This window comes from Ochotona curzoniae, unplaced genomic scaffold (genome assembly GCF_017591425.1).
Source record: "Ochotona curzoniae isolate NIBS_2020 unplaced genomic scaffold, NIBS_Ocur_1.0 scaffold_4701, whole genome shotgun sequence".
NCBI classification, from domain to species: Eukaryota; Metazoa; Chordata; class Mammalia; order Lagomorpha; family Ochotonidae; genus Ochotona; species Ochotona curzoniae.
In genome coordinates, this window is record NW_024467122.1 from 83,565,414 (window position 1) to 83,592,449 (window position 27,036).

Genomic DNA, 27,036 nt, shown 5'->3' on the forward strand with positions numbered 1-27,036 from the left:
TTAGAACATCACACAGTATACCCGTTAACTTAGACCATACTATTCTGTCATATCTGTACACTATCTTTTGTTAGCACCATATGTAACATTCTTAGTATATGTGCCGCTTAAGTCAGTTTGAGTGAGAGGCATCCATATGTGGATTCATTCTCACAGTGCCTGAGGCTTGGTCAGGCTTAGGGCCTGGAGCATGAACCTCCATCCTGGTCTCCCACATGGGTGACAGAAGCCTAATTGTTTGTGTTATCTTCTGCTGCTTCCCTAGCCAGTAATCTGGGAGTTGAATTGGAAATGGAGCCTAAGAACTTCAAACAGTGCTCATGGAATGCTGACATCATAGGTAGTGGCTTTATCCACTACACCAGAACACTGTCCCCACTGTAAATACTTTGATGCTTGTTAATGAGCACTTAAGGATGATCGGAGTTTTCCAGTTGGATTTTGAAGATAAAGTCAGGAGCTATTGCATGTATATTATTAAATTAGATGTTTAAGGGATTGATAACTTTGGGAAAACCGTGTATGCAGGAACATAACTCTGAGTAACATTTCAGGTTTTCTGTTGCTTGTGTACCAGGATGTCTTTCATCATGACTTAATTTGCTTTCATTTTTAAATGTACTAATTTGTGTTTTAGTGCAATCGACTGTTAAAGTGGTGTCCTGCACCAGATTGCCACCATGTTGTTAAAGTCCAATATCCTGATGCTAAACCAGTTCGCTGCAAATGTGGACGCCAGTTTTGGTAAGTAAGTGATTCCTTTCTGTGTATTTTTGGCAGTGAAATCTTAAGAGCTTCAGCCTGAGGAAGAGAGGTGAGTGATGTTATTTTAATATGTATAGAGTGCTGGGTCCTCGATTGTATTTTTAATGTGAAATGATTCAAACAAAGTGAGGAAAGTGATGGTGAATACCTGAATACATACTTCTAGCTTCATCAGACACCTGCCTTTGAATTCTTTGCTTCCATATTCCATCTCATTTTCTCTTTTGCTTTTCCTGCCTTCATTTAAGTCATGTTTCTTCCTTTTAGCTTCATATTTTGCTTATTTGTGTTAATTCCTTATTTAAACACTTAATTCATTGTATATGCCATGCACGTATAAAAACAAATTGTCACTAATACATATTTGGGGAATATTTATTTAGCCCTTTTATTTCTTGGCTTGTAATATATCTGCATGGCTGAGTTGTATGAATTGATTTACTATTTTCCTTTTTTAATGATCATCAGTGCACTGGTTGTAAATTACATAATTAACCTACATAATCAAATTTTAACTGTTTTTCATTTGTGTTAAGTAAAAGATTGAGTATGTATCAGTGAATAAGTGTATACAACTTCTCGTTACAATCCAAGCCACCCTAGTAACAATTTTAAGAAGTCACATCTTCAAGCTTGTAGTCATCCTCTTTGTTGGAGTTTATTTTTTTATTTGTTAGAGTGGCAGAGACAGACAGAACTACATTGCTTTTGCTTCCCACGTTCTTGCAAAGACCAGTGCTGGGCCATGTCAAACCTGGGAACAGGGAACTCAGTCCGGGTGTCCAGAGTGGTAGAAGGGCTTAATGACTTGGGTATCTACCTCCTTTCACAAGGCACCCCACCTCCCAGCCCTTTCCTGGGAGGTGCTTTTCACTTTGCTCTTTACCTGGTCACAGAAAAAATACTTTGAAATTTGTATTATTGAGTACTATTTGAATGAAATTTCAACTGAATAAAAGAATTTGGGGGGTGGGGAAGAAACAGCAGCTTGAGTCATCACTGCTGCATTCCAGCACCCATGGTTAGATTTCTTTTCAGGTGTGTTAAGTGCAGCCTCCATGCCAGCCCTACCACATACTAGATCTTGAAATAAAACGGACTTGGTTTCTCCTCATGTTTGCTGTCACTAGTCACTGGTTCCTTTTACTTATTTTAAGCAGGGAGGACTTAAATTTTGTCTAATTCTTTTTGTCACCAGCTTCAACTGTGGAGAAAACTGGCATGATCCTGTGAAATGCAAGGTGAGTATGCCTGGCTTTTATACCTCTAAGTAATGTAGTGAAATCCTGGAAATAGTGCCCAGCAGTTTTGTTATTTATCTGTAGATAGAAGGTACCTGTTTTTCTGTGTGTATTTCAGAGAGCATTCCTGAAGACAGATCAGTTGCTCCTGATCAGTTTGGCGATGCCATGATGAGGCACCTCCTCTGGGATGCTTTATTCCCCAGGGATGGTGCAATATCTTACCTGGGCTTCAGTCAGAGAAAATCCTCCTTTCATGAGATGGACTAGAAACAGGGCATTAAAGCTGGTTGAGGAGCAAGTCAGCGTAGTGATGAAAGTCCATTGACTGGGTTATATTTAAGCTAACTATAGTGTGTACTAAGGCAAGTTGTTACTTTTTTTTTAGTGTTTTGGTGTACTCTAACAGTTGTTGTTTTTAACAGTGGTTAAAGAAGTGGATTAAAAAATGTGATGATGACAGTGAGACTTCAAATTGGATTGCAGCCAATACAAAGGTTGGTGTTTTGCTTTAGTGACTACTAGCAGTGACACTGATGAGACTGTTGTACCACTGATAGCACAAGCATTAAGTTTATCTGCTATGAGCCTTGCTCTAGTTGTCATCAGTTATAAAGCTCTGGTTGACTATGATTGGGTTTGGCTGCTGCGTTGTAACGTTTATTAGCATAGCTTGGCTCTGCTAGGCTAATTCACATTTCGACCTTCAATCCCCAGAGCTTTACTTTTAGGAGTCACTCTTTAGGGAGGGTTGGAGCAGAGTGACTTAGCAGCTGTTTGTATTATGTTCCTTAGCTGGCCTTAAGAAAACAGTTGCTTCCTATCTACCTCTTTGTTAAGCTTCTAAAATATGAATTATTAATAGATAGAGCACTGATACAATTTTTTTTTTGAGGTGCACTATAGTTTCAATTACCAGTTTCTTTGTGGAGATAAAGTACTTTGACTAGAATGCGAGTTCTGTTGAACCACACATCTTGGGTATCATGAAATGATGAGTATTTGCAAGTGTGTGGCCTTCTGGTACATCAATTAAAAATATTTCATTAGTTCCCTTCCTTTTTTTAAATTAGTCTTCTTCTAACTATGTGTTTACAAGTGTAAGTTTCTGCCTTGTGTTGACATTGTTGCCAGTCAGTAAACTGAATTGAGTCACATGAAATCTATGGCCACATCCTTGAGGACTGTGTGGTAGAAATCAATAGTATTGTGATATTTAAAGTCCTAGTCCAGCATTCTTTGGGTTGTTTTTCCTGTTGAGTTGTAGTAGTAGTAGTAATTATTATTAAATACATTATTAAATGTATTATTGTTGTTATTATTATAGATTGAATTGTCTCTGCTGGGTATCAGTGTCTTCCCAGCATTTTGAGGGCTTGTTTTTAATTAATTATCTCAGAAATGTAGAATTAAGCATTTTAAATTAGAAATGTACTTTTTGGGGAAATTGTAAAATTTCTCATTTGGGTGATTTCAAAGCGTTTGAAATTGTGTTTTATGGCAATGTAGTGTAGTTTATTTCACAAAGGAAGCAAGTCTGTATAAATGATAATATTCTGGGCGATACTTCCTTCCTACGGAGTTGTAGACATCAAGCAAATAGAGCCCAAAGCACAAGTTTACATCTTTGATACAGTATAATAATAAAAGACCCCTGAAGTTCTCTTATTTAATGTGGTCCCTATAACATAAAAGGTCAAAATGAACTGAATTTAAAACATGAGTATTTTCCAGAGAAACTTAGAAATTCACTGGCCACAAAGTGAATTTACAAATCAGGTCCCAATTTCTTGGCTTGCCTCACTCTTTAGGGGCTGTGTTTCTTGAATTTTGGTTCCTGCTCTGCCATTTATTACCTGTGTAATCTTGGACTGATTTCATGCTTTTTGTCTCATAATTCATCTTAATAAGGGACTGAGAATAGTGTCAGTACAGGAATTATAGTTGATGCATATAAAACACTGAGAAAAGAGTGTTGGTTATAGGAAGTAGTAATTATATCTACATAGTACTAGATATCATATATATTTAATGAGTGAATTATTCTTTAGAATTATTTTTAGGGTTTGAATAAAAGTTCTTAAACTATGTCCCTCTATCCCACTTAGAAAAAAAAAAGTCAAATTTAACATTATAAATGCTGGTAATAATGATAACAGCTTATTTTTAATAATGCTTAGTAAATATTTGATGCTGTTCTAAGTGCTTTACATGTATTGGCCAAAATCGTCAACTAGATCTACAACTGACTTTTTCTCAGTGGTAGTATTGCAACCTAGTGTAGCGTTGACACCAACTTTACAGTTTCTCTTCATAGGAATGCCCCAAATGCCATGTCACAATTGAGAAGGATGGCGGTTGTAATCACATGGTCTGTCGTAACCAGAACTGTAAAGCAGAGTTTTGCTGGGTGTGTCTTGGCCCTTGGGAACCACATGGATCTGCCTGGTAGGTGTGGAAATGGAAGAATGTGTTCACATGAGCATGTGATATGTGCCGCATGTTGCAGAGCAAATTTCTGTGCAGAGATCTCCATCTACCTGGAGGACTAAAAGAGAGTAGATGCCATCTCTAGTCAGAGATATGGACAAGATTTGCACGAGAGGGATTAATAAGGCATGTTCTTTAATGGACAAAAAAAAATGAGATGGGCTTTAAGGAAGCCCAACAGTCCATTAGTTGAAATACATTTAGGGTTAAATGTCCAACAGCATGGACAAAAGTGAGAAGAGCTGTGGGAATGATCTCTCTAAGCCAGAACTGAGCATGAACAAGTTGTTGGCAAGACCCCCTCCCCCAATGCTACAAGTGTGATTCATCTTGTGAATCATTGGCAAAATATTTGTCTCAAACTTTTAACAATTTGGAAGTTGTCCAATAGAATCCCCATTTTTAACTTACCTCTAGAATTTAGGAACTATCCTGTATTCCTATTTCACAGCAGTCACCTGAACCTAGGTAGCAGCTGTTCAGGTGGAGACTTTATCTTACGACTGAGACCTGATATCATTTGCATGACATTCATTGCTGGGCGTCTGTGGAATTTTTTCTAGGACCTCCTCTGGTGCCAGAATAACATGTCTCAGTCTTTTTAATGAAATGGCGTAGTGATTGTAATGTACACACTCCCTTCTGCGTGCTTGAGTCATCTCTAGATTCCTTACAGAGCAAGTGCTGATACGATGTGACTGCTGTGTGAATAGTTGTCACACTGTGTTGTCCAGGGAATGAGGAGTGAAACAGTCTGTATATGTTGGTGCACATTTAAATTTTCTTACCCCACTTACTTTGAATCCTTGGTTGGTCAAATCCAGAGAGGTGAAACCTGTAGAAGTGGAGGACTGACTTTATCACATAGCACCATATATTCCTTTATTTCATGAATATTCATTAGTTTGAGAAAATGCAAATGAGGGTGAAGATGCTTTCATACTTCCTGATAATACTGAAAACAGTCCTGTTACAATACTGGTGTTCTACTCCACTAATTGGTGTTGCCTAGCTGGTCCCTGTTGACATTTGGTAATTGTGTGGAATAGGAAACAGTTGGAAAATAAGCTGGCACTTAGAATAGTTTGAATATTGCCACAAGCATTTAAAGGTTGAGCATGAGCAAAGGTCTTAGTTGAGATGAGTAGTGTCTATATTGTGTGATTTACATAAATTATCTTGTAAAGGGTGAGTAGGAGGGCAGGGGAGGATAGTATGAGACCAGATGAGGAAGGCCTGAACTAAGGATGAGACAGTGGCAACTCTTTGGCTCAATATTTCTCTGACTATAATTCCAAGCTGTTTGTTTTGGCGGAATTCAAGAAAATATGTTCTTGTCATACAAGAAAGAATGGGAGGGGTGAGAGTTGTTGCTTAGCCAGACAGATATTCTCAATTTTAGGAATATGGATTGGAGGGGTAGTGTTCTCCAAAACGAATTCTATCGTACACTTTTGTAATGAAACAAACCTAATGAACTGTGGACAATAAGAATTATTTAAAACTCCTGCTTGTGCAATGACAGCTCCACCTTGGGGTGAGCTGTGCTAAAACCTGAAAAGGACACAGCAGATGATGGGCACAGAGCATAGAGAATGGCCTACACTGGTATGTCTGCAGTGTTGCCTGTGCCTTGCCCTCACCAATGCTCATATGCTGCTTTTTCCTACTTGGATCATCAGCTACTTCAGAGCCTTCAAGTTAGCAATGCAAGTAGCACTGTCAGTTATTGGAGTTACAAGTACAGACAAATCTGAAACAATTACTTTTCCATCCCTAAAACCTTCAGTAATATTGGCAAAGTCTATAATGTAATGAGGCTTGTAACTTTGTTAAATATCAAAAGGAGAATTTCTAAGGATGTTATCTGATTCAAAGCAATGGTGCTAATAGTTGATGAAGGGGAGTTATATACTGGTACGTTGAGTGATTGCTAACAGGACAGAGTTATCTTGGCATAATAAAGATAAGCTAATATGTCTTCTGGGGTAAATCAACTCGTGACTTAAAAAGTTGGGAATAAGTTCGATGAGGCCTTAGTTATTTCTGTGAGCAAGTATGGAAAATAGTTATTGGAAAGACTGAAATCAGGTAAAATACCATCTGAAGTTTTGCAAGCTACAAATAAACCAAATGACTTTATTTTCCTCTTATGTAAAATCCTAGATCAGTTGGTATTATTAGGATGATGGAAAAGAGAATACTTTCTAGATTTCAGCAAGACTTTCCATGGTGGGTTCAGATTTTGCTGGCCAAGGCAGAGGTATTTAAGATCACTTGAATTTTATTTCTTGGAGTCTAGGTAATGAAATAGTCTTCCTGGTGTGGAGCACTGGAAAAGTTTGCTTGGCATGGTGTGTCTGCGGTGCTCTACTGGATTCAGTATATATGGACTTTTTGGTTGGTTTTATTGGTGACTTGCTTGAACTAATACAAGAATCTTATATGCATTTGGGGGTAATATTGAGATGATGAATGATGATTAAAATCATGAAGAACTTTATAGACTGTAGCAGTGGTTTCCATTCTATAAAATTTAAATTCAGAATTCTTTAATCCTGAAAACATCAGTTAAAAAGATTCCAGGAAGCATGTGGGCAGCATGGGCCTCAGCTGGCAAACAGGCTTAAGATTAATTCTCAGCTTTTAGATACTGCAGCGTGCTGGTTATCCTGTCTAAAAGCAGGTTTTCATTGCTCAGTGGGCATAACAATACACACTTCATAAGGTGTACTGAATGGGATCAGATATAAAAGTATCGATTTTAATTGTTTAGGTTTGTGGTGAGCGCACTGGTAAGTCATGGAGGCTCCCATGTAAGAGGGCTGACAACCAGGACTAGGAACATCTTGGTCTGAACTCATCCCCACTCTGTAACAGGGGCATCTTCCCACACTTTATTGTTTGGCTTTTGGTGATTTATAAATTATATTAGCATGTAAAGCACATAGCACAGTGTCTGATACATAATTTACCATCAGCAGCAAGTTATTTCATAGGTTTACAAAATAGCAGATAAGAAAGTAACTCTGGAAAACAGAGTGTTTGCTTTAAATAAATAGCAAGTGGCCCATGAGAAGATCCTTTTCTCCAACAGAAGTTCCAGGTTACTGTATATTCAAAGGATTATGGGTAACCCCATTTGGAATGGAGCACATTAGAGATAGGGCACTAATACTTAATAGTCTGCTATTAAAGAGAAATTTTAAACATTAAGTGTAGGTTAAGTTCAACAGTTTTGTTTTAATGGTAGAAATTTGGATATTTTAACACCTCAGTTTGTAATAATCTTGACTCTAGATTATCTCTAAATCTAAGTTAAAGTTCTGTGATTTGTTATCTTTTCATTGAATGGTGCCTTTATGGAATTATGTTAATTTACTTTAAGGTACAACTGTAATCGCTATAATGAAGATGACGCAAAGGCAGCAAGAGATGCCCAGGAGGTAAGTACAGTTGTTAGAAGGCACTTGAACAGAGATGCTCATTGTGTGTCTATTAGAAAATAGCAGGTTTCAACTCAAGATTTCTAGGATGGCACTCTGGCCCTTTTACTATCTAAGTGGAAAGGGAATATTATTATTATTATTTTTAATTTTTATAAAATTTTATTTTGACATTCTTTACATAGTTAATTAGGGTAAGATGGTTCAAGGGCTACATGAAAGTGGATAATACTAGTATGTTTTCCATATTGTTACCTTCATGTTTAAAGGGGGGTATTTAAGGGAGAAGGCCCACCCAATTTCCCACCCTCCCCAGGTCCCGGATGTAGGGCATGCTCTGAGGTTCTTGCTCAAGTGGTTTTGATATTGCAACAGTTATGAATCGCTGTCAATCTTGCCACTCCAAGCACTATGAGGGCTTTGAAAAATCCACTGATTGACATAGTCCATCATAGCTTAGATGGTTGGTTGACCTGTTCTGTCTTCTCTCTTTTCTTCGTTAGGGTTCTGAGTCCAGCATTTAGATTAGGAAGATCTCCAAAGAAACTTCTTGTATGTGCTAACAAGTACAGGGCCTGGCACCGTCCATCGCTCCAATCAGCTGGTGGTTGCAGTTGCTGGGTTGGTTCTGTTTTCACTCCCGACTTCCACTGGAACCAATGGGTGTTGCAGTCCAGCCTAGTTCTGCCCAGCACATACTTGGTCCTCACATAAGCCAGCGGGAGCTGTAGCCTAGGTTGGAGCGACCCACAATAACCCCCAGCAGGCCCACCCGAAAGGGAATATTATTGAAAAAAGATTATTTGGGGGCTGGTGTTCAAATGCAGTAGTTTAAGTCACCACTTTTGATGACAACATCCCAGTTCAGGATGCTTGTTCAAGGCCTGGCTTCTGATCCAGCTCCCTGCTAAGGCACCTAGGAATGAATCACAAGGGCTCAGATGCTTGGGCCCCTTCCCCTCCTGTGAGGAGCAGGATGGAATTCCTGGCTCCTGACTTCTTCCTAGGGAAGATATCCTTCCCTCCCCTCTATCTGTCCAAACCCGTTATTCCCTGCCATGTGTGTGTGTGTTTCTTATTTGTTTGCTTTGTTTTACTTAATTATATAGTCCAGATTGAGGTTTTGGTGGAATCTGTCAAGATGTATCCCTAACCCCTTGTCCCTGGCAGGGTAGCATTTGTTAAATGGCTCTGCCACTATATATTGGCAGTAGACTGTTCTCTGTTTTATCCCTATGGTGTTATTCATAAGGGTATTCTAATAGGTGTGGATCAGATTCTACAATTTTCAGTCTGGAAATTTCATTGATAATCATAAAATCATGGAATTTTAGTTTATATGTTTATCCATTTTTTTAAATGCTTCAGTTATCCCAGAAACACTTTTTTCCCCAGTCAGAATGCCACCAGAAACATAAGTTGTATTTCCTTGTCATTGGTTTTTGTTTTTTGAAATTTATTTCTGATAAAAACTAATAAATATACATATTGTCAGAAATTAAAGTTCTGGACTTGATGAAGATAGCTCAGTGGCTAAATCCTCACCTTGAACATGCTGGAATCCCATATGGGCCATGGCTACTGTCCTGACTGCTCCACTTCGCATTGAGCTCCCTCCTAGAGGCTTGGGAAAGCAGTAGAGGATAGCCAATGCCTTGAGACCCTGTACCATCCCAGGAGTCCTGGAAGAAGCTCCTGGTTCCTGGCTTCAAACCAGCTCAGCTCCGGCTTAGGCCACTTGGGGAATTATCCATTTCATTGAAGATCTCTCCTTCTGTCTTATTCCCTATTTCGTTAGTTTCTACTTATTTCTTTAAAATATTTATTTTCTATTTAAAAAGCAGATAGAGAGCTTGGTGTGGTAGGCTAGCATCTAAAGTCCTTGCCTTGAACGCATTGTGATCCCATATGGTCACTGGTTTTAAGCCCTCTCTCTGCTTGTGGCCTGGGAAATCCAGCTCTCTCTGCTTGTGGCCTGGGAAAGCAGTTTCCAAAGCTTGGGACCCTGCACCCACGTGGGAGACCTAGAAAAAGTTGCTGGTTCGTGGCTTCAGATTGGCTCAGCTCTAGCCGTTGCGGCCACTTGGGGAATAAATCAGCAGATGGAGGATCTTTTTCTCTGTCTCTCCTTCTCTCTGTATATCTGACATCGCAATTAAAAAAAAAAAAGATCGAAAAGTTAGATTTTGTAATTAAAATGATGTTTGGATTCTTTTACAAGGGGAAGAAAATTAATCCCTGTTACCAAAATCTGTATAAATGTAAAATGACATGTAAAGTCTTATTCTGTTAGACAACTATATAAGCAATCCAGGAGAACTGTGGAATCAATGATACTCAACTTTATATTAACTTTAAATTTGGGAGCTGTGTCATTCCCTTGGAATGTGAGTATAGCCTGTCCTAGTTGGGCTGACTATATCTTATATCAGAATCCTAGATTTGAGTTCTGACCTCGATGCAACCTTGGGAGACCATGGTGATGGCTCCTGTTGTCTCCTGTCACCCCCGTTGGGAAACCTAGATTGGAGTCCCCAGCTCCTGACTTCAGCCCATCTTTGTTCTGGTTATTTCTGGGCATTTGAAGAATACATCAGTGTGTGGAATTCTTCCACCCCTGCATCCCCATTTCTCTCTGTGTGTCTACATCTCAAGTATAAAACAAGCAAACATTGTTTGAGTTTGCTACAGTGAATCATGATTTGATTTTTGTAAAATTTATTATTGTTTTATTTCCATCACTTTTATTTAGTTTTTATCGTGTGTTTTGTGTTTCTGTTTGCTTTTTGGTACAGGGAGCTCCCATCCATCCATTCACTCACTAATTTCTTAAGTTCCTGCAATGGTCAGAGCTGAGCTAGGAAGGAAAGCCAGGTCTTCCCATGGGTGGCAGGGACCCTGTGCCTGAGGCAGGGATGGAGTGCAAGTATCCCACCTGGCATTGTTCACCAAGCTGGCCAAATGCCTGCTCACGTGATTTTCTTGCTAGCCAGTACAGTTGAGTGAATAGTCATGGTTGCCAATTTTAGCCATTTCACAAATGCAAAAGATAAAGTTAAAATTTGGTTTTCAGCTGCAAGAAATTCATTTAAATAATTGTGTAGATGGTCAGATTTTGAAAATTGAAAAATTGTTTACTGTTGAAAAACTTTATGATTTTTCTGAAACCAAGTTACTTGTTATAACTACCCAATTGGCTAAGACAACAGAAGGTAAGATTGATTGCAAGCATGCTACACTTGACCAAAACTGAAAACAGCTTATCTGGGACAGAGAACTACCAAGGGATTCTTAAAACAATTAAGTAACTAATTTACAGAGATATCTCCCATACATTGGTTCGCTCCACAAATGACTGTAGCTATCCAAAGCTTGCAGCCAGAAGTTCTTTTCAGGTTACCCACGTGTGTACAGGGAGCCAAGAACTTGAGCCATCCTCTGCTGTAGGGATTAGCTTGGTACGTACACCATTGCCCCAGTCCATGTGGATCTTACAGGTAGTTTCAGCAATCATTAGTCTTACAAGTTTCAGATCCTTCAGGACAAATTATGGGTAGTGGATATAGCAGGCAGTTTGATAACTTGTCTTATATCGCACTTTGTTCCTTTAGCCATCATGGGTAAACAAGGGCCAGCACTTTCTCTGACATCCTCTTTGGGTCTGCGTGTTTGCTTCTTCTTTTACTTGGTTTCCATGAAGATGGCACTAAAGCTGAGAGAAGACAGTCTCTAGCCTGTTTGTATGGGCTGTTTTTGTTTTCTTTTGATTTCGGTATATTTTTATTGGAAATGCAAATCAGATTTATATAGAGGAGTGGCAGAAGTTCTTCCATCCTTTGGTTCATTCCCCAAATGGCCATGATGGCCACAATGGAGTTGATCCAAAGCCAGGAGGCTCTTCTAGGTTTCAGCAGGGTCATAGGGCTTTGGGCCATATTCTGCTTTCCCCAGACATAAGCAGGGAGCCGGATAGGAAGTGAAGCAGCTGGCACTGGAACCAACATTCTTATGGGATCCTGGCACTCCTGTGAGATCCTGATGCTTGCAAGGTAAGGATTTAGCCATTGAATTCTCAGACCTGGCCCCAGCTTCTTAATTTAAAGGCAGAGGTACAGAGACACGCAGACCTTCAGTCAGCTGATTCACACACCAAATGGCTGCAATGCTGCAGAAGCCTGATCCCATTCTGGTCTCCCAAGTGGTTGTCAGGGGTCCAGTAGCTGAGTCTTCTGTGCCATAATGCCTGCTGCTGCCAGAAGAATACCTGTATTGTGTCTTTTGGGCTATGGCATTCACCAGCATGCTGAGTTCCCTAAGTGTCACATGCACATTCAGCAGTATGTGGTGCAAGACAAGAACTGTTGTGTAGTACTTAGATTCTGAATGAATGAATTTGTTTTCTAGTTAGTGTTTCTGTCAGAGTAAGCCAGAAGCTCCAGATACTGTGTGAACGCGGGCATGTTTCAAATCACTGTATTTATTTAATTATATACTTGCTAAATTAGAACATGTCACTGCATGCCTGCCTGGCCTTCTGTGTTTTCTCCCTTGCCCTACCTACCCCTTTGTGCAGCTGACATACTGTTTCCTGGGAGTTGTAGTCTTAGTAGGACTTTGACTGCCTGGACGGATGCGTCTGTCTCATCTAAAGGAATTGATTTAATATTTCATTCCACGATGTTGACAGTGGTGGATCTTCCTGCTCTTCCAGACCAGGAGGCAGCATGCTTTTTCTGAGACATCCAGACATGGCAGACTCTGTTGCAGAATGTTGAGTCAGCTGTAGACGTAATAGTGAATAGATGTGACGATGATCCAAGTAAACATTAGTTGCAAAAACGCGCAGCAGCTGAAGTTGTGAGCACTGTTGGGGAAGGGTTTAAGCTTCAGATCACTTTGGTTTTCTGTTCCATTCTGTGGTATTTGATTGATGAAGTTTGTCTTCCGGTAATGATATGAGTTAGTTGTGAGTTGTTGGTGAAACTAAATCAAGTCCTCTTCATATATTTCAATATGGTAGTTTATATATATATTTTTTCCAGTCTTGAGCCTTTTACAGGCTTGCAAATATCAGTTGTGGCTTTAGTGATTATATTTAACAAGTACTTCTAAATCATTTTCTGCCAGTCAGATCCTGGAAAAACTAAGAGTACTTACAAGTTCATTGCCTGTAGAGATTTATGCAACGGGGGAATTAGTATGTGGATTACTTTCCTACTGTGATACTACTAAAGAAATATAGACCAGATATCTTAGTGTTTCCTTGTTAGTACTTTGTTTCTTTTACAACTGGCCTTAAAAAACAAAAAGATACATTACTTAAAAGAATTATAAATGGCCTGGGAAAAGGAGAAAGATCTTTCATCTGTTGGTTCACTTCCCAAAAAAGGCTGCAATGGCCAGAGCCAGGACACTCTGAAACTGGGAGTCAGGAGTTTCCTCTGGGTCTCCCATGTGGGTGCAGGGGCTCTAAGACTTGTGCCATCTGCTGCTTTCCCAGACCACCAGCAGGGAGCTGCGTTGGAAGTGAAGCAGTCAGGACTTTGGTGGGCCCCCTAAGTCGACTGAAATGGTTTTTCTTTTCTTTTTTTTTTTCTCCTTTCTTTAAAGCTATTTATTCAATTTTTAGTTTTCATTGATTTGAAAGCAGCCAGGTAGACGTTGCGTCTGCTGTTGTACTCCCAAAGTGCCTGTAGCAGCCAATACTAGACTAGGCTATAGCCAGGAATCAAGAGTTCTGCTGAGGGTAGGTGCCACAGGCCAGTCAATCAGCCTGCTGATGGACTAGGAAAGCAGCAGAGGATGGCCTAGTGCTTGGGCCCCTGCACCCACGTGGGAGATCTTGGAGACTCCAGGGTACCCACTTGGAACTAGCCTAGCTCTAGCCATTGAGGCCATTTCAGGAGTGAACCGGCGGATGAAAAATAGATATCTCTGCCTCTCCTCTCTGAAAATCTGCCTCTCAAATTAAATAAATAAATCTTGTAAAAAGAAAAAAAAAGTTTGTGTTCTAATGTGACAGATTAAACTGCTTCCTGCAACACACCAGAATTCCATATATGTACTGTCATGAGTCTCTGGTGCTCCATCTTGATCCACCTCCCTGCTAATACACCTGGGAAATCAGTAGAAGATGACTTTGTTGCTTGGGCCTCTGTACCGTTTGGAAACCCAGATGAAACTCCTGGCTTTGGCCTGGCCCAGCTTCCTGTGTTGTTTCCATTTGAGGAGTGAACCAGTGTATGGAGGACCGCTCTCTCCCCATCTCTTTTTCTCTACAATTCCCCCTTTTTGAAATTCAGTCTCCATCTTCCACCTGAGTGGAAGGGACTCAAACATTTGAACTGTCATCTGCTGTCATTGACAGGAGGCAGGATCAGAAGCAGAGGAGCCAGGAGTTGAATTAAGCAGTATTCTAAGGGGCAGGGTGTCCCAAGCTATGATTTAAACAATTTTTCAAATGTCTTCACCCCTTACTCCTATATGAATATGCATATGAAAGCAGTGTTTTATTAGTGTCAACTACCAACATTCAAATTACTCTAATAATCCCTTAAGTTTTGTTTTATCAAACTGTGATGCACACAGGTCTGTAAATTCATTGGGTTTGATTTCTGTCTCTTCTATTCCTCATACCCTTTTTCTTTTTCCCCGTGCCAATTTTAGAGAATACTGGGCATTTTGTCCTATAGAATTACCTGTATTAGGGATTTTTCATGATTGCAACTCCTTGGTGGCTTATTCCAGAAACCTGATCGAACAGTATAGCAATTATTTGCTATTGCATTATACTAGCAGTTACATGATATGTTCTGACCTCTGTTCTACTTAAAAATATTTCTGCTTCTTGCCTGTTTTAGATTTATTGCACACTGTAAAACAAAGCTATGCTATCCAGCAGAACTTTCTTGTGATGATGGAAATGTTCTTTATCACCACTGTTCTATTTGGTAATTACTAAAAATTTAAATAGCCACATGTGGCTCTTGGCTGCTGTATTGGAAAGTACAGTTACAGGATGCTCAAAGCAGTATTAAACAACAAAGGTAGCAGTAGTTGTCTGTTCATTAAATAAATATACTTTTATCAGTAAATATGTTAACTTGTTCATTGCTGTTTTTAATAGACAAATCTAATCTTATATTTAATATAAGGTGGCATTTTAATAGTTACATATAATGTGGGATGATTAAAGAAAGATTACTAGAGTGTCCTTCCCCTCACCTAGTGAGATGATTGAAATGTACTCCTCTAGTTTTTGTGAAGTAATGTAAATATAGTGGTGATTATATTTGCCCTGCCATGTAGTAGATCTCAGAACTTCATGCTGTCATTGTACTGTCATGAACCACTCCCTTTGATTTCCTTGCTAGCCTCCAGGAACCATCGTTCTCATCTCCACTTGTGTGAGGTCAACTTTTTTTTTTTTAACTTCCGGATACGTGAGAGTTTATATTATTTGTCATGGCTTAACGCACTGTCCTCTAGCTTCAATCTTGTTTTACCTAAGACAAGATTTCCGTTTTAAGCCCTGCTAATACTCCATTTGCTCTTCCCATAACGGCCTTCCAGGATGCTGAGCTTTAGGTCTTAAGTCAACACAGAAATGTAGTGTCCCTGAGAGTTCTTTTTTCATATACCTGGAAGAGGAATTACCGAATCATTTTTGTGGTTTCGTTTAGGTTTTGAGGCTGCTTGGGACAGTTTTCTGTAATGGCAGTATTAATATACATTCCTATCAACAGTGTGCAGGCATTCCCTTTTGCATACAGTCACACCCACACTTGTTATATTTTGCCTGTTTAATAAAAAGCCATTGTGATTTATTTGATCAATTTTCCTATAAAAGCATGTTTTAATTGTGTGGTCGTTCTCCTTCTTAATGGGATAGCGCTCGAGGGCAGCCCTGCAGAGGTATCTGTTCTACTGTAATCGCTATATGAACCACATGCAGAGTCTACGCTTCGAGCACAAACTGTATGCTCAGGTGAAGCAGAAGATGGAGGAGATGCAGCAGCACAATATGTCGTGGATTGAGGTGCAGTTCCTCAAGAAAGCCGTGGATGTCCTCTGCCAGTGCCGTGCCACACTCATGTACACTTACGTCTTCGCCTTCTACCTCAAAAAGAATAACCAGTCCATTATCTTTGAGGTAAGGAAGTTCCTGGGTGGGGAAGCCCTAGCTTGTGTTGAAGGACTGTCTGTAAAGCTCCTGCCTAGTCATGAAATGTGTATGAGCATGGGGTTTTCTAGCAATCTGAATGTCTGAATTGCCATGATTTCACCAGCTGGTGATTAAATGTGCATTTTCTAGAGACAGTTCAAATAGGAGTCTTGACCACTTTTAGCTGAGCTGGTTTGAAATAATTTACTTCACCTCTGCTGCATTTAAAAATGAAGATGTTGGGAAATTTAAGTAAAATGATCTAGGTACATTGTTTATATGGTACCTGATATAACATTGGCTGAAATCAACATGAAGTTCCTGAGTAACAGCGTTTATGTAAGGGTGGCAAAGAGTATGAGTATTCAGAAACCCACATCCTATAATTAGAATAACTGAACTCAGTTCTCAGCTCCTATTACTGTTGTTGTGGTGGTTGTTGTTGTTGTTGTTACTGTTATGTGAAAGGCAGAGTTACAGAGGGAGAAGAAAGGCCGGGAGAGAAATTGTCCATCCATTGGTTTGCTCCCAGAAGCTAGGGCTTGCCCAGAGTTTCTCTCTCATGAGGAAGAAGGGGCCTGATATTTGGACCGTTGTCTGCTACTTCCTCAGGCACATCAGCAGGGAACTGGATTGCAAGTAGAGCAGTTGAGAAAGGAACCAGCACCCTTAGAATACTGTTACCACATTGCCAGCCCATTGTTCTTGACTTTTTCTTATTTTTATTGCAAAATCAGATTTGCAGAGAGAAGGAGAGATAGATTTTCCATCCATTGGTTCACTCCCCAAGTGACCACAATAGCTGGAGCTGAGTTGATCTGAAGGCAGGAATCCGGGACCTCTTCCAGGTCTCCCACACAGGTATAGGGTCCTAAGGCTTTGGGCCGTCCTCAACTGCTTTCCCAGGGCAGAAGCAGGGAGCTGGAAGGGAAATGTAGCAGCTGGAATATAAGCCGGTACCATATGGAATCCCGTCAGCTACGAGGCAAGGGCCTTAGCTACTGGACTACCATGCTGGGCCATGTTCTTGACTCTTGACATTGTCTCCTCCCCGGCTCCACTAATTGTGAGCTTTGGGTCAGTGAACTCATCTGTTAGGAGAGCAACTTCTCTTTATTGAAACAGAATTAATATCTGGTATGGGAGGCTAATATTAGTGGATAAACAATGACCAAAAGAAGGGTTATGTGTGTCTAAGATTCGTTTTATTTTTATTAAAAAGATTTACAGAGAGAGAGATAAAGATCTTTTTTCCATTGGCTCACGCTGCAAGTGACCGCAATTGCTGGAGCTGAGCCAATCTGAAACAAGGAACTTCTCTTGTGTCTCTCATGTGGGTGCAGAGTCCCAAGGCCTTGGGCTATCCCCTGTGCTTTCCCAAGCCATAAGAGGGACTTGGATAGGAATTGGAGTACCTGGCATGCAAACCAGCGCCCTTATGGGAAGTTGGTGCTTAGAGGTGAAGGATTGCCCAATTGAACTATCACATTAGAAGTATTAATTTTATAGCCAGCAGTTGTTAAAATAATTTTGTATTTTCTCTTTAATGTATTTTTAAATATTTATTTATCTTTATTGCAAAGTCAGATATATACAGAGGGAAAGAGAGAGAGAGATCCTCTGTCCAATGATTCACTCCTCAAGTGATTGCAGTGGCCGGACACGTGCTAATGTGAAGCCAGGAGCTCACAACTCCTTCCAGTTTCGCACATGAGTGCAGGCCCAAAGGCCCTGGGCCGTCCTTGACCGCCTTCTCAGGCCACAGGCAGGGAACCCGATGGTAAGCAGGGCCGCCTGGACCAGAACTGGCACTCATATGGGATTCCAGCAGGCCTAAAGCGAGGACTCCAGCCTCTAATTCACCATGCTGGGCTCTCTTTTTAATATTTTTTACGTGTGTTGTTGAATGCATGACCATGTGGTCTTCTGGTTAGGATAGGGCAGGTGAGCACCTGGGAATGAGGGACAGTCACTGGATTAGCCTTAGACCCCAATGCAGGAAGAATGCTCCGAGTGTGTTACTTGAGTGTTTTTGATAGTTTTGAGACACCATTGGCTTTGTGCACCGCAGCTAGGAAAATCTTTTCAAGGTCTAATGGTTGACAAAGTGCATCTTAGTGCATCTACCAACTTGGGAGCATGTTGCAAAGCTTAGCTGGGAGAATTGTCTAACCTGTGTGCTTTCCATCCTCTGACGAGGCAGTCAGTATCCCCTGCTGGCCTAGATGAGCTAGCTGTCCTGTCCCTCATGACACTGCACAGGCATCACCAACCGAGGAGGCCCAAGGCTGATACTTGCTCTCCAAGGCTGGCCACGCATCCTGTGATTTTACGTGTGTCTGGGGTCTGATCCCAGCATCCTCGTTGGGGAGTTCCCCAAGAAACTTCACCTGGGATGACCTCAGACTTGACTGTTGTGTGCATCAGCCGGTGCAGGGTCAGGTCCAGTCTGTCCCCTGCACCAGCCAAGGCACATACAGGTTGATGCAGCTGTCTAGTTAGTTGTGACCCAGCCCCGTTACTCACAAACCTGTAAATGCTGCAGCCCAGCCTGCCCTCCACAGACGTGGTCCCTTGCATGCCAGGGTTATTCAGTAATCTTCAGCGGGCCTGCCGCCAGCCCAATTGATGCCCATGCCAACCTATGTTGCAGCCTAGCCTAGCCGTACCTGTCACTTCATGCATACTGGCAGGTGCTGCTGATCTGTCCAACCTTTTCCTCCCCAATCCTGGCTCGTGTGTCACTGTTGATTGGTACAACCTAGGAGGAAAATGCCCATAGTTCCCCTCCCAGGCATGTTGCCAGACACAAATCTTGCACCTACCCTGTCCTGGCACTTGCCAGCTGGTGTTTTATATAGCCAGCATTTTTATGGTGTAATTCTTCTTGCAGAATAACCAAGCAGATCTAGAGAATGCCACAGAGGTGCTCTCGGGCTACCTCGAACGAGATATTTCCCAAGATTCTCTGCAGGATATAAAGCAGAAAGTACAAGATAAGTACAGGTATGATTTTCCTAAGTATCTGTTGAGCTTCGGCTAGAATGCCTTAGAAATGAGATTGGGTGATACTGAATCTGGTTGTGACCTGGCCAGCAGTAGGAGAGAAAGTTCAGTCCTTATCTACTGGCTGACAGAAAGTGACCATTGGGGAAATGTTTGAGAACAGGATATTAATCTCTGCTTGGAAATCCTTGTGTTACAACTGTAAAGTAAATTTCTTACTCTTGTTTCATCTCTCAGGAACGATTTGTTTTGAGATAGAAATACATGACGCTTGAAATAATACCACCTGCTAAGCTCTAGATTCATGTTTGATTTCTCAACCTGAAATTGCTTCCCCTGAAGTTTTCTTCCTTACAAATCCTAGTGTTTTTTTTTTTTAATAGTTGTAGGAGAGGTTGAAAATTTGCAAAACTTAGATGAATAAATAGATAATGAAGTTACTTCTTTCTGTAGGTGGTTGCTTATATGTGGCCCTGTAAGATTGGATCGTGATTTCTCAAGATCAGTATTCTACCATATTAAGTCTCTTAAATGAATCATGGCTTGCAAGAGGTTCCCTCTTTGTATAGGAAGCAGTTTGATAGATATCTGTGTGTTGACCTGGAAGTGTGCCTGTTGGGCATGCGTGCTGGGTTCCAAGTCTGGATGAACTGTAGCTTTACCTTAGTTAAAAAGAAAAGGAAAATGCCATATTCTCTCCCTGTCTGTGTGTCTCATTCTTGTGTTTTTTCTCTTTGGTTCCAGATACTGCGAGAGTCGCCGGAGGGTTTTGCTGCAGCATGTGCATGAAGGCTATGAGAAAGATCTGTGGGAGTACATTGAGGACTGAGAGTGGCCCCGCATAAAATGAACTCTGAAAACTTTACCATCTAGAGTGCTCATGCAATTAAAACAAAACAAACACAAACAAGGAGGCACTAAGCCTATTCTGACACCACTGGTCTATAGCACCAGAATTCTGTTTTGTTAACGGAAAGTTTAAGTAAATTATATTGTAATAAAAAAAGGTAGATAAACCATTGTACAACAGTATTCTAGGCCGCCAACAAAGTGTGACACACACTAAAAGCCCTCCAACTTTAACTTGTAACGTAGCTTCATTCTCAAAGCCGACTCCTTGTTTATTTTTCTTTTTCCTGAGTGTAGTACACTTAAAAATTACGAACAGCTCCTTGACACTGCTTTTCATGCCCAAACCAGCCATTTTGTTGTACTTTGGTAAAGGCCTTCTTCCCTCTCCTACCCTACACAACACAATGCGCCCACACACACAGACTGATTCTCTCATGCTTGAGGTCGTGAGTGAATGATATACTCCTTGTGAAGCAAATTCTTAGGACAGGAAAGAGGGTAGGCAGCAAGAGGATTAAACAAAAACAAAAATACTTTGTATATGACTTTTAAAAACAAGAGGACAACACAGTATTTTTCAAAATTGTATATAGCGCATATGCATGGACAAAGCAAGCGTGGCACGTGTTTGCATAATGTTCAATTACAAAAATATTTATTCTTTAAAAATCTTCAAGATTATGTCTATTTGCTGTGCATTTTCTTTTTCAGTTTGTTTATCTTCCTGGGATTGGGTTTGGGATGGAAAGTGTACTGATTGTCACTCTGAAGATTCAGAGTGTTAGCCACCCCCTTCCTGGTTGCTTGGCCCTCCTAGTTGCTGTTTCAGCCCCTGCCTTGAGTTCCCAGCTCTTGATCGCAGGGATGGGGGTGCCGCTTCGGACTCCATGCTGTGGCCACCAAGGGCTGCAGTTGTCACGTGATCCTGTCCCCACCCTAATCCCCGATGGCCTCCTGCTTCTCCCTTGTCCTGGTGCCCATGTCCTGCACATGGCCGAAGGCTGCCCAAGCACCCTTTCACATCCAGAGGAAGCATTCAAAGTTTCTTTTTTCTTTTTGGTTTTCCCTTTGTTGCTGCTTTGAGCCTTTTAAGATTTCAGTTGTGTTTCTTTCACCCGTCCTACTTAAGGCATCAAAAAGAATGTTTTTGCTTTAACTTTAATAAATACCCATTCACTTAGTTTCAGATTGTGAATTTAAAATGGCGGATTCTGAGATTGCTTGTGTGTGCTGCTGTGGGTTCTGTTTGAAGCAGATCCCTCTAGAACATCATAAATTCCCATCTAGTGCATTTAGATAGAAATCACGGCATTTATAGGAGAGTTAATAATGCATTTTAGCTGTGATGTCCGTTTTTATGCTATTTCTACTTCAGAGCTATGTTAAAAGTAAAGGATGGTGGTGGTTTTATTAGCTGTATTACGTGTTTGGGCTATTCTGGCCTTGTATTTTTTCAACAGGTCAGCATCCCTCAATCTGTCAATTTTGTACAGAAGTGCAGAGTGAACTAGGCAACCAGATCAAGAGGTCTGAAGAAGCCTCTTTGTCTTCCTTTAACTGTCTCGTGCCTAGGGAATGTTTCCCATTTGCGAGGCAGCTCTGTCTGCTCTTGCACTGTCCATCTAATTACTCCATTGGGAAGTAACTTCACTTTCCTCTGGCCTTTTGCCTAAGTTAGGCTTTGCTGAGTCAACCCTACTTTTCCTTTTAGAAAAGGTTGTTACATGAGATGTACTTGCAACTGTTGTTTTCCCATCAACAATCAGTGAATGTTTGCTGAGTGTGTTATGCTGCTTCCTTAATCCACTTGTCGCCTGAGGCCCTGCTTCCCAAGCATCCTACCCCATTCCCCAGCCACCTCAGGTGCACATTGGATTTCAGTGTCTGCTTCTTCCTTTACTCAGCCCTTGCCACTCCCATCATCCAACTCACTTTATTTTTATTCACATTGACTGCAACAATCTTAAGAGTCACCAAAACTAAGGAGTATTTTGTTTGTTTGTTTATTTTTCTTTAGTAAGTTGATTTCCCCTGGTGACTTTGAGAAGCAGCCAGTGTTGCTATAGGTAATATGTAGCTCCCTCAATTGTTTTGTTGTATGTGTGGTGTTTTTTCAAAGTTAACTTTACGGTATCCAGGTTTGAGTGTCATTAAACCCTCTTGACACCCCTCCCCCAACAAGTATCCAAAGACAGTGTGTGTGCTGCTTAGCCTGAGGAGGGGACTGCCTGGTGCATGTGTCTGTCCCTGCGTTCACATGGATTGAGGTGAACTGGCCCTTTCTGCTTCCAGAAGTCTGTGTTGGGACAGAATTCCCAGAGCTAGTTGATCTTGTTAGCTGTCCCAGGGCAAGACAACAGAAGGTGAGGGAAGGGCTGCTTCCTCCGTTGCACAATGAGCGCCAGAGTCTCCCGGTCTTCTTGAGGTCAGTTAGGTTGTCTTTGGAAAGGTGCATGCTTCCTTGAACACTTCATTGAGCAGCAAATGGACCTGCAATGGTTAAAATTTTCATCCAAAGCTCAGGGCACAAACCACAGTGGCAAGAAGGAGTAGCTTTTATTATCATCTGAGTCTAAATTTTTGTGTAATTTGCTGCAATTAGGATCGTGTTTGCTGTATGTTTAAATAAATACCTTTAAATGCACATGTGTATATTTACACACATAGGCAGAAGACTGACTGGTTTGTATTGAAATGGTGAAATTGGCAGTGTGCTGCATGGTTCAACCATGGTTAGGAATTGATACTTAGTTGGCAAGAGAAAAGAACTTAATGTAACAGATTCTTAATAGCTACAAATCTCAGTATAGAGCACTTGGGGGATGGGCTGGGGTGGGTTGGTGAGACAATCAGATTGGTAAATTGATTAAATGCTCCTAACCCTGTAATTTTGTGCATAGAGCACCCTGTGCTGTGGAAATAACTGTTCTTAGATTTTCATTGTAACTGGACTGTTCAGGTTGCCCACAGGGAAAGAACATTCCTAATTCTAATAAAATAAACTTTTATTTTGTTATTCCATTAGTTATTTATGTTTATTTTTAGAGTTAAAGAGAGAGATGTGTGGGGGCTAGCAGCTGCTTGCATGATTACGTGCCTTAATCACCATTCCTGTTCACTAGCAAGTGTCAAGATGGGAATCTCCTCTACAGGGAACTGCAAACAAGATCATCCCTCCCCAGTACTTAACTGGTTAACAAACCCTTCAGAACATCTGGGAGCGTCTTCATTTCCATGTCTTGAATATTGACTTTGGATCACCGTATTGCGACAGGGATATATACTAGTTACTCAGATATTTGAATATCAGGGTTTTAAGATAAAGTCATTCTTTTTAAAACTACATGGCATTATTTCCACCCAGCCCATTAGCAAGTCGATATTTCCCGATGAAACTTAAGGGAAGGCGCCATTTTAAAGCAGGTCCCAAAGTTGAAGGTATTTATTACCAATATTCTAGGCAGGTCTGGCATTTTACAACAGTTTAGTTTAGACCTAGGGTTCGTCTTCAAGCACTTTTGACCCATCTGCAGTGAAGTAGGAATTGCTGTTTTACAAAGGAGGCAGTCAAAGTTTGAAGCAGTTAAGTACTGCAGCAAGTGGTCCACAATTTCTTTGGGTTATCGTCATGCTACCTGTGTGTCTTGTGTTCCTGTTCTGGTCTGTGAGTGATGTTGCTTTGAGGACAGAAGCCAGGAGAATTTCTCACAGCTTAGTGCTGTACCTTGGACCACATCCCAAATGGCCTGCTGCAGGTGGTTACTGTCTCTGATCTTTATTTATTACAGGCTTAGCTAGAAATGTGGCTCTGTTTCCTGCTAGTTAGATCCAGCTGTGGGGGCTCATGTCAGGACTTGAGGGTAAATGGTGGACCATGGTTGAGTTTGGTCAATAATACCCAGGTACTTTGCAGTTATTCCTGGGTATTCCCAGAGTAGGGACTCTAACTAATCTGGGGCTTTCTAGTGTTTGCTGCTTATGTAAAAGTTCAGTATTTATGCGTGGAGCTCTTTTACCTTGGGAGCGGTAAACACTGGGAATTACGGGAAACCCCTGGTTCTTTGAGAAACAAGAAATTTGGACACCTTGGGTTTTTGTTTTGTTTGTTTAGGTATGAAGTTGGTATATATTGGGTTGGTTTTAAGAGATTTGCTGCTAATTGCCCACGATGAAACTGCCAGATAAGACGTGCTATTAGAAGTCAGTCACACGGTGCATACCGTAGGAATAAACAAAAGGAGACTACTTTGGGGCTTTCTTGCTTTCAGTTCTTGTGAGTTTCAATTTTTTAATGTCACCTGTTGAGTTTTTTTCTGGTTGTTAGTATTTAATATGGGAAAAGAGGTGGGGAGGGGCTGGGGGAATCCCAGAGCCTATGAAACTGTCATAAAATGAAAGAAAGATGGGAAAAAAGATTGTTGGGAAGAGCAGTTTTTAGGTCGCAATACATATGCTTTAGCATGAGACCATTTTTAGGAAATCACCACTTGGTTTATAAGTTATTCACATACTGGTTTGTTAACAGCTCAGCCTTATTAGTAATTTAGGAATCTCGAGCTGTGTAATGACAGGATATGTATTTTAGTACTAAAACTATTCTGTATTAGGTGATCTCTGAGAAGCCTGTGAAATCTACTCTTTATGTGAATTGTCTTAATTTTGGATGGTGGCAGTGTATAGTATTTTAAAACAAGCTGTTACATGCTGCCATCTTGTTAATCTTGCATTGCAGCTCCATGCTGAGAAAGTTATCCTGACCAGTGGTTCTCAGCCTGGTGCTTGTGTGGGAAGCTTAGAGAAAATATGGATGCCTGAGGGACACAGCTTGGAACTTGATTTAACTCCTGGGATTTGTGAGCTGGGTGTTAGTACTGTTTAGGAGCTCCCCCTCCCCCACCCCCCGATTTAATTTTTATTGGAAAGGAAAATGTACAGAGGAGAGACAAACATCTTCCATCCACTGGTTCACTCCCCAATTGGTTGCAATCGCCAACGCTGAGCTGATCCAAAGCCAGTGTCTTCCTCCAGAACTCTACATGGATGCAGGGTCCCAAAACTTTGGGCCATCCTCAACTGCTTTCCCAGGCCAAAAGCAGGGAACTGGATGGGAAGTGGTGCAGCTGGCACCCTTATGGAATACTGGGCATGCAAAGCAAGGTTTTACTAGGCTAGTGTGCTGAGCTCTGAAAGGCAGACTTACACAGAATCTTCCATTCACTGGTTCACTTCCCAAATGAACACAACGGTCAGAGCAGAACTGAGTCAATCCGGAGCCAGGAGCTGCTTCCAGCTCTCCTAACGTGTATAGGCACGTTAGGTCTTGGACCATCCTCCACTGCTTTCCCAGGCGATAAGCAGGAAGCTAGATGGGAAGTGGAGCAGCTGGAACTGGAACCGACTTACACATGGGATGATAATGCCATAGGTAGGAGGCTTAGTTGAGACTGATTTCAGCTGACCTCTGTAGTGGCCAGGAGGAAGTGAGCAGCTCAAGGTCTTACAGGAGAAAGGCAAATGTATAGGCCTCAGCTGTGTAGGTACTGTGGACTAGTGCCTTCCCAGGGTATAGTGCAATGCACCTTATCTATTTTTAAAGATTGTTAAATCTCAGTTCCACTGATAAACTCCTCAAATGGCTCTAATGACCAGGGCTAGTCCAGACCAAAGGCAGGAACCAGGTCTCCCATCTTGATCTCCCAGCTGGGTGACAGAAACCCAGGTATATGGGCTGTACTCCACTGCCTTCCCAGGTTTGTTAGCATGGAGCTAGTTGAGATGCAAAACACTTGGGACTTGGACTGGGTTCCAATATGGAATCCTTCACTTGCAGTATCACAATACTGTTGGTGCCAGTGTTTGGGTTTTGTTGTTACTTTTCTGTTAGGCGATCCATGCACCTAGGAAAAAATTCACAAAACCGAACAAGTAGTAGTGGAACTGACAATGTTTACATCAAGTGGTATCCATTCTTTTTCCCAGGAGCAAATTGGAAAAGTAAATTTAGAGTTTCAGCAAAAGTTATAAACTATTCCACTTACGGTGAAGTTCAGAACATTTTAGAGATTTCACAAATTTTGCTTTCACTTGTCATTATTTTGATAATCTTGTTTGTGAAGACCAGATTGGCCTATTTTTGTTCTTAGTGTGTCAAAATGGAAAGAATGTCTCAGCCATAGTTTTCGCTTTTGTGTAAAAGGAGGCTACAAGTAGAAATTGTCCTTTGCTGATAACGTTTTTGCTAGATGCCTTCAATGTCGTCTGTCTTGTAAACAGCCGTAAATCAAGTGATCAGAATGAAACAAAAACTTGACTTGCACAGTGAGTTTATGACATAATCACACCTGTCTTGATTCCTTACACTCCTTCTAGTGTCCTGTGTATTTTCCATTGCATTTAGGGGTAATTGTGAGGATCAAAGAAAACTAGCGGAACTTGGAGGAAAAGGCAGATACACACTCATGAGGTCTAGGGAGGCAGGGTGAGATTCCACCAAGGAACTAGAAAACCCTTCCGAGTCTTCATCTAGCCCTGCCTGCCACTTCCTTCTATATAACAGATTCTGCTCTTGCTGCTAGCTGCCACTCTGCCCCACAGGTTCACATGAATGATCAAAGGTGTGTGCACACAGAACCCATGAGATCCTTGAAGCAGCAGTGTCCATCCAAGGGCGGTTCTCCCCACACCCCTGTGCATGGGGATCGTGCTTAGCTGCATACACATCACAGTTGTCTTCCACATACTCAAGATTCTTGGAAAGCTTGTTTTGTAAAATACATGTAAGAAATTAGTGTATGATAACTATGGCTAACTAGTACCTAACACGAAGTGCTTCCTTCATGTTTATGCTACTTAAGCTATTCCTGTGAAACAGTTGTCGTCCCTGTTTTGTAAATTAAAAAGTAGATGCTCAGAGAAGGTAGGTAGCTTCTTTGCAGCCATCCTATAGTTAATGGGGAAGTTTCACACCCAGGTTGCTAGAGTACGGGAGCTGCTATGCTGCAGCCGGGAGGGAATTTCTGATGGTTTACCTGGAGCCCCTATAGTCATGGTGTTAAACAGCCGCTCGGCCTGT

At 41.2% G+C, this 27,036-nt stretch overlaps 1 protein-coding gene across 1 annotated transcript in view; it reads left to right on the top strand.

Annotated features, from left to right (window-relative positions):
- Window positions 1-22,985, top strand: part of ARIH1 (ariadne RBR E3 ubiquitin protein ligase 1) — an 80,988-nt gene extending 58,003 nt beyond the window's left edge. The window contains exons 7-14 of the mRNA XM_040969548.1: window positions 638-744; window positions 1,964-2,006; window positions 2,432-2,503; window positions 4,324-4,454; window positions 7,885-7,942; window positions 15,834-16,094; window positions 19,000-19,112; window positions 19,857-22,985. Of these exons, the coding sequence (XP_040825482.1) occupies window positions 638-744; window positions 1,964-2,006; window positions 2,432-2,503; window positions 4,324-4,454; window positions 7,885-7,942; window positions 15,834-16,094; window positions 19,000-19,112; window positions 19,857-19,941 (870 nt within the window). The 3' untranslated portion in view covers window positions 19,942-22,985. The remainder of the gene's footprint in view (window positions 1-637; window positions 745-1,963; window positions 2,007-2,431; window positions 2,504-4,323; window positions 4,455-7,884; window positions 7,943-15,833; window positions 16,095-18,999; window positions 19,113-19,856) is intronic.
- Window positions 22,986-27,036: the final 4,051 nt, after the last annotated feature.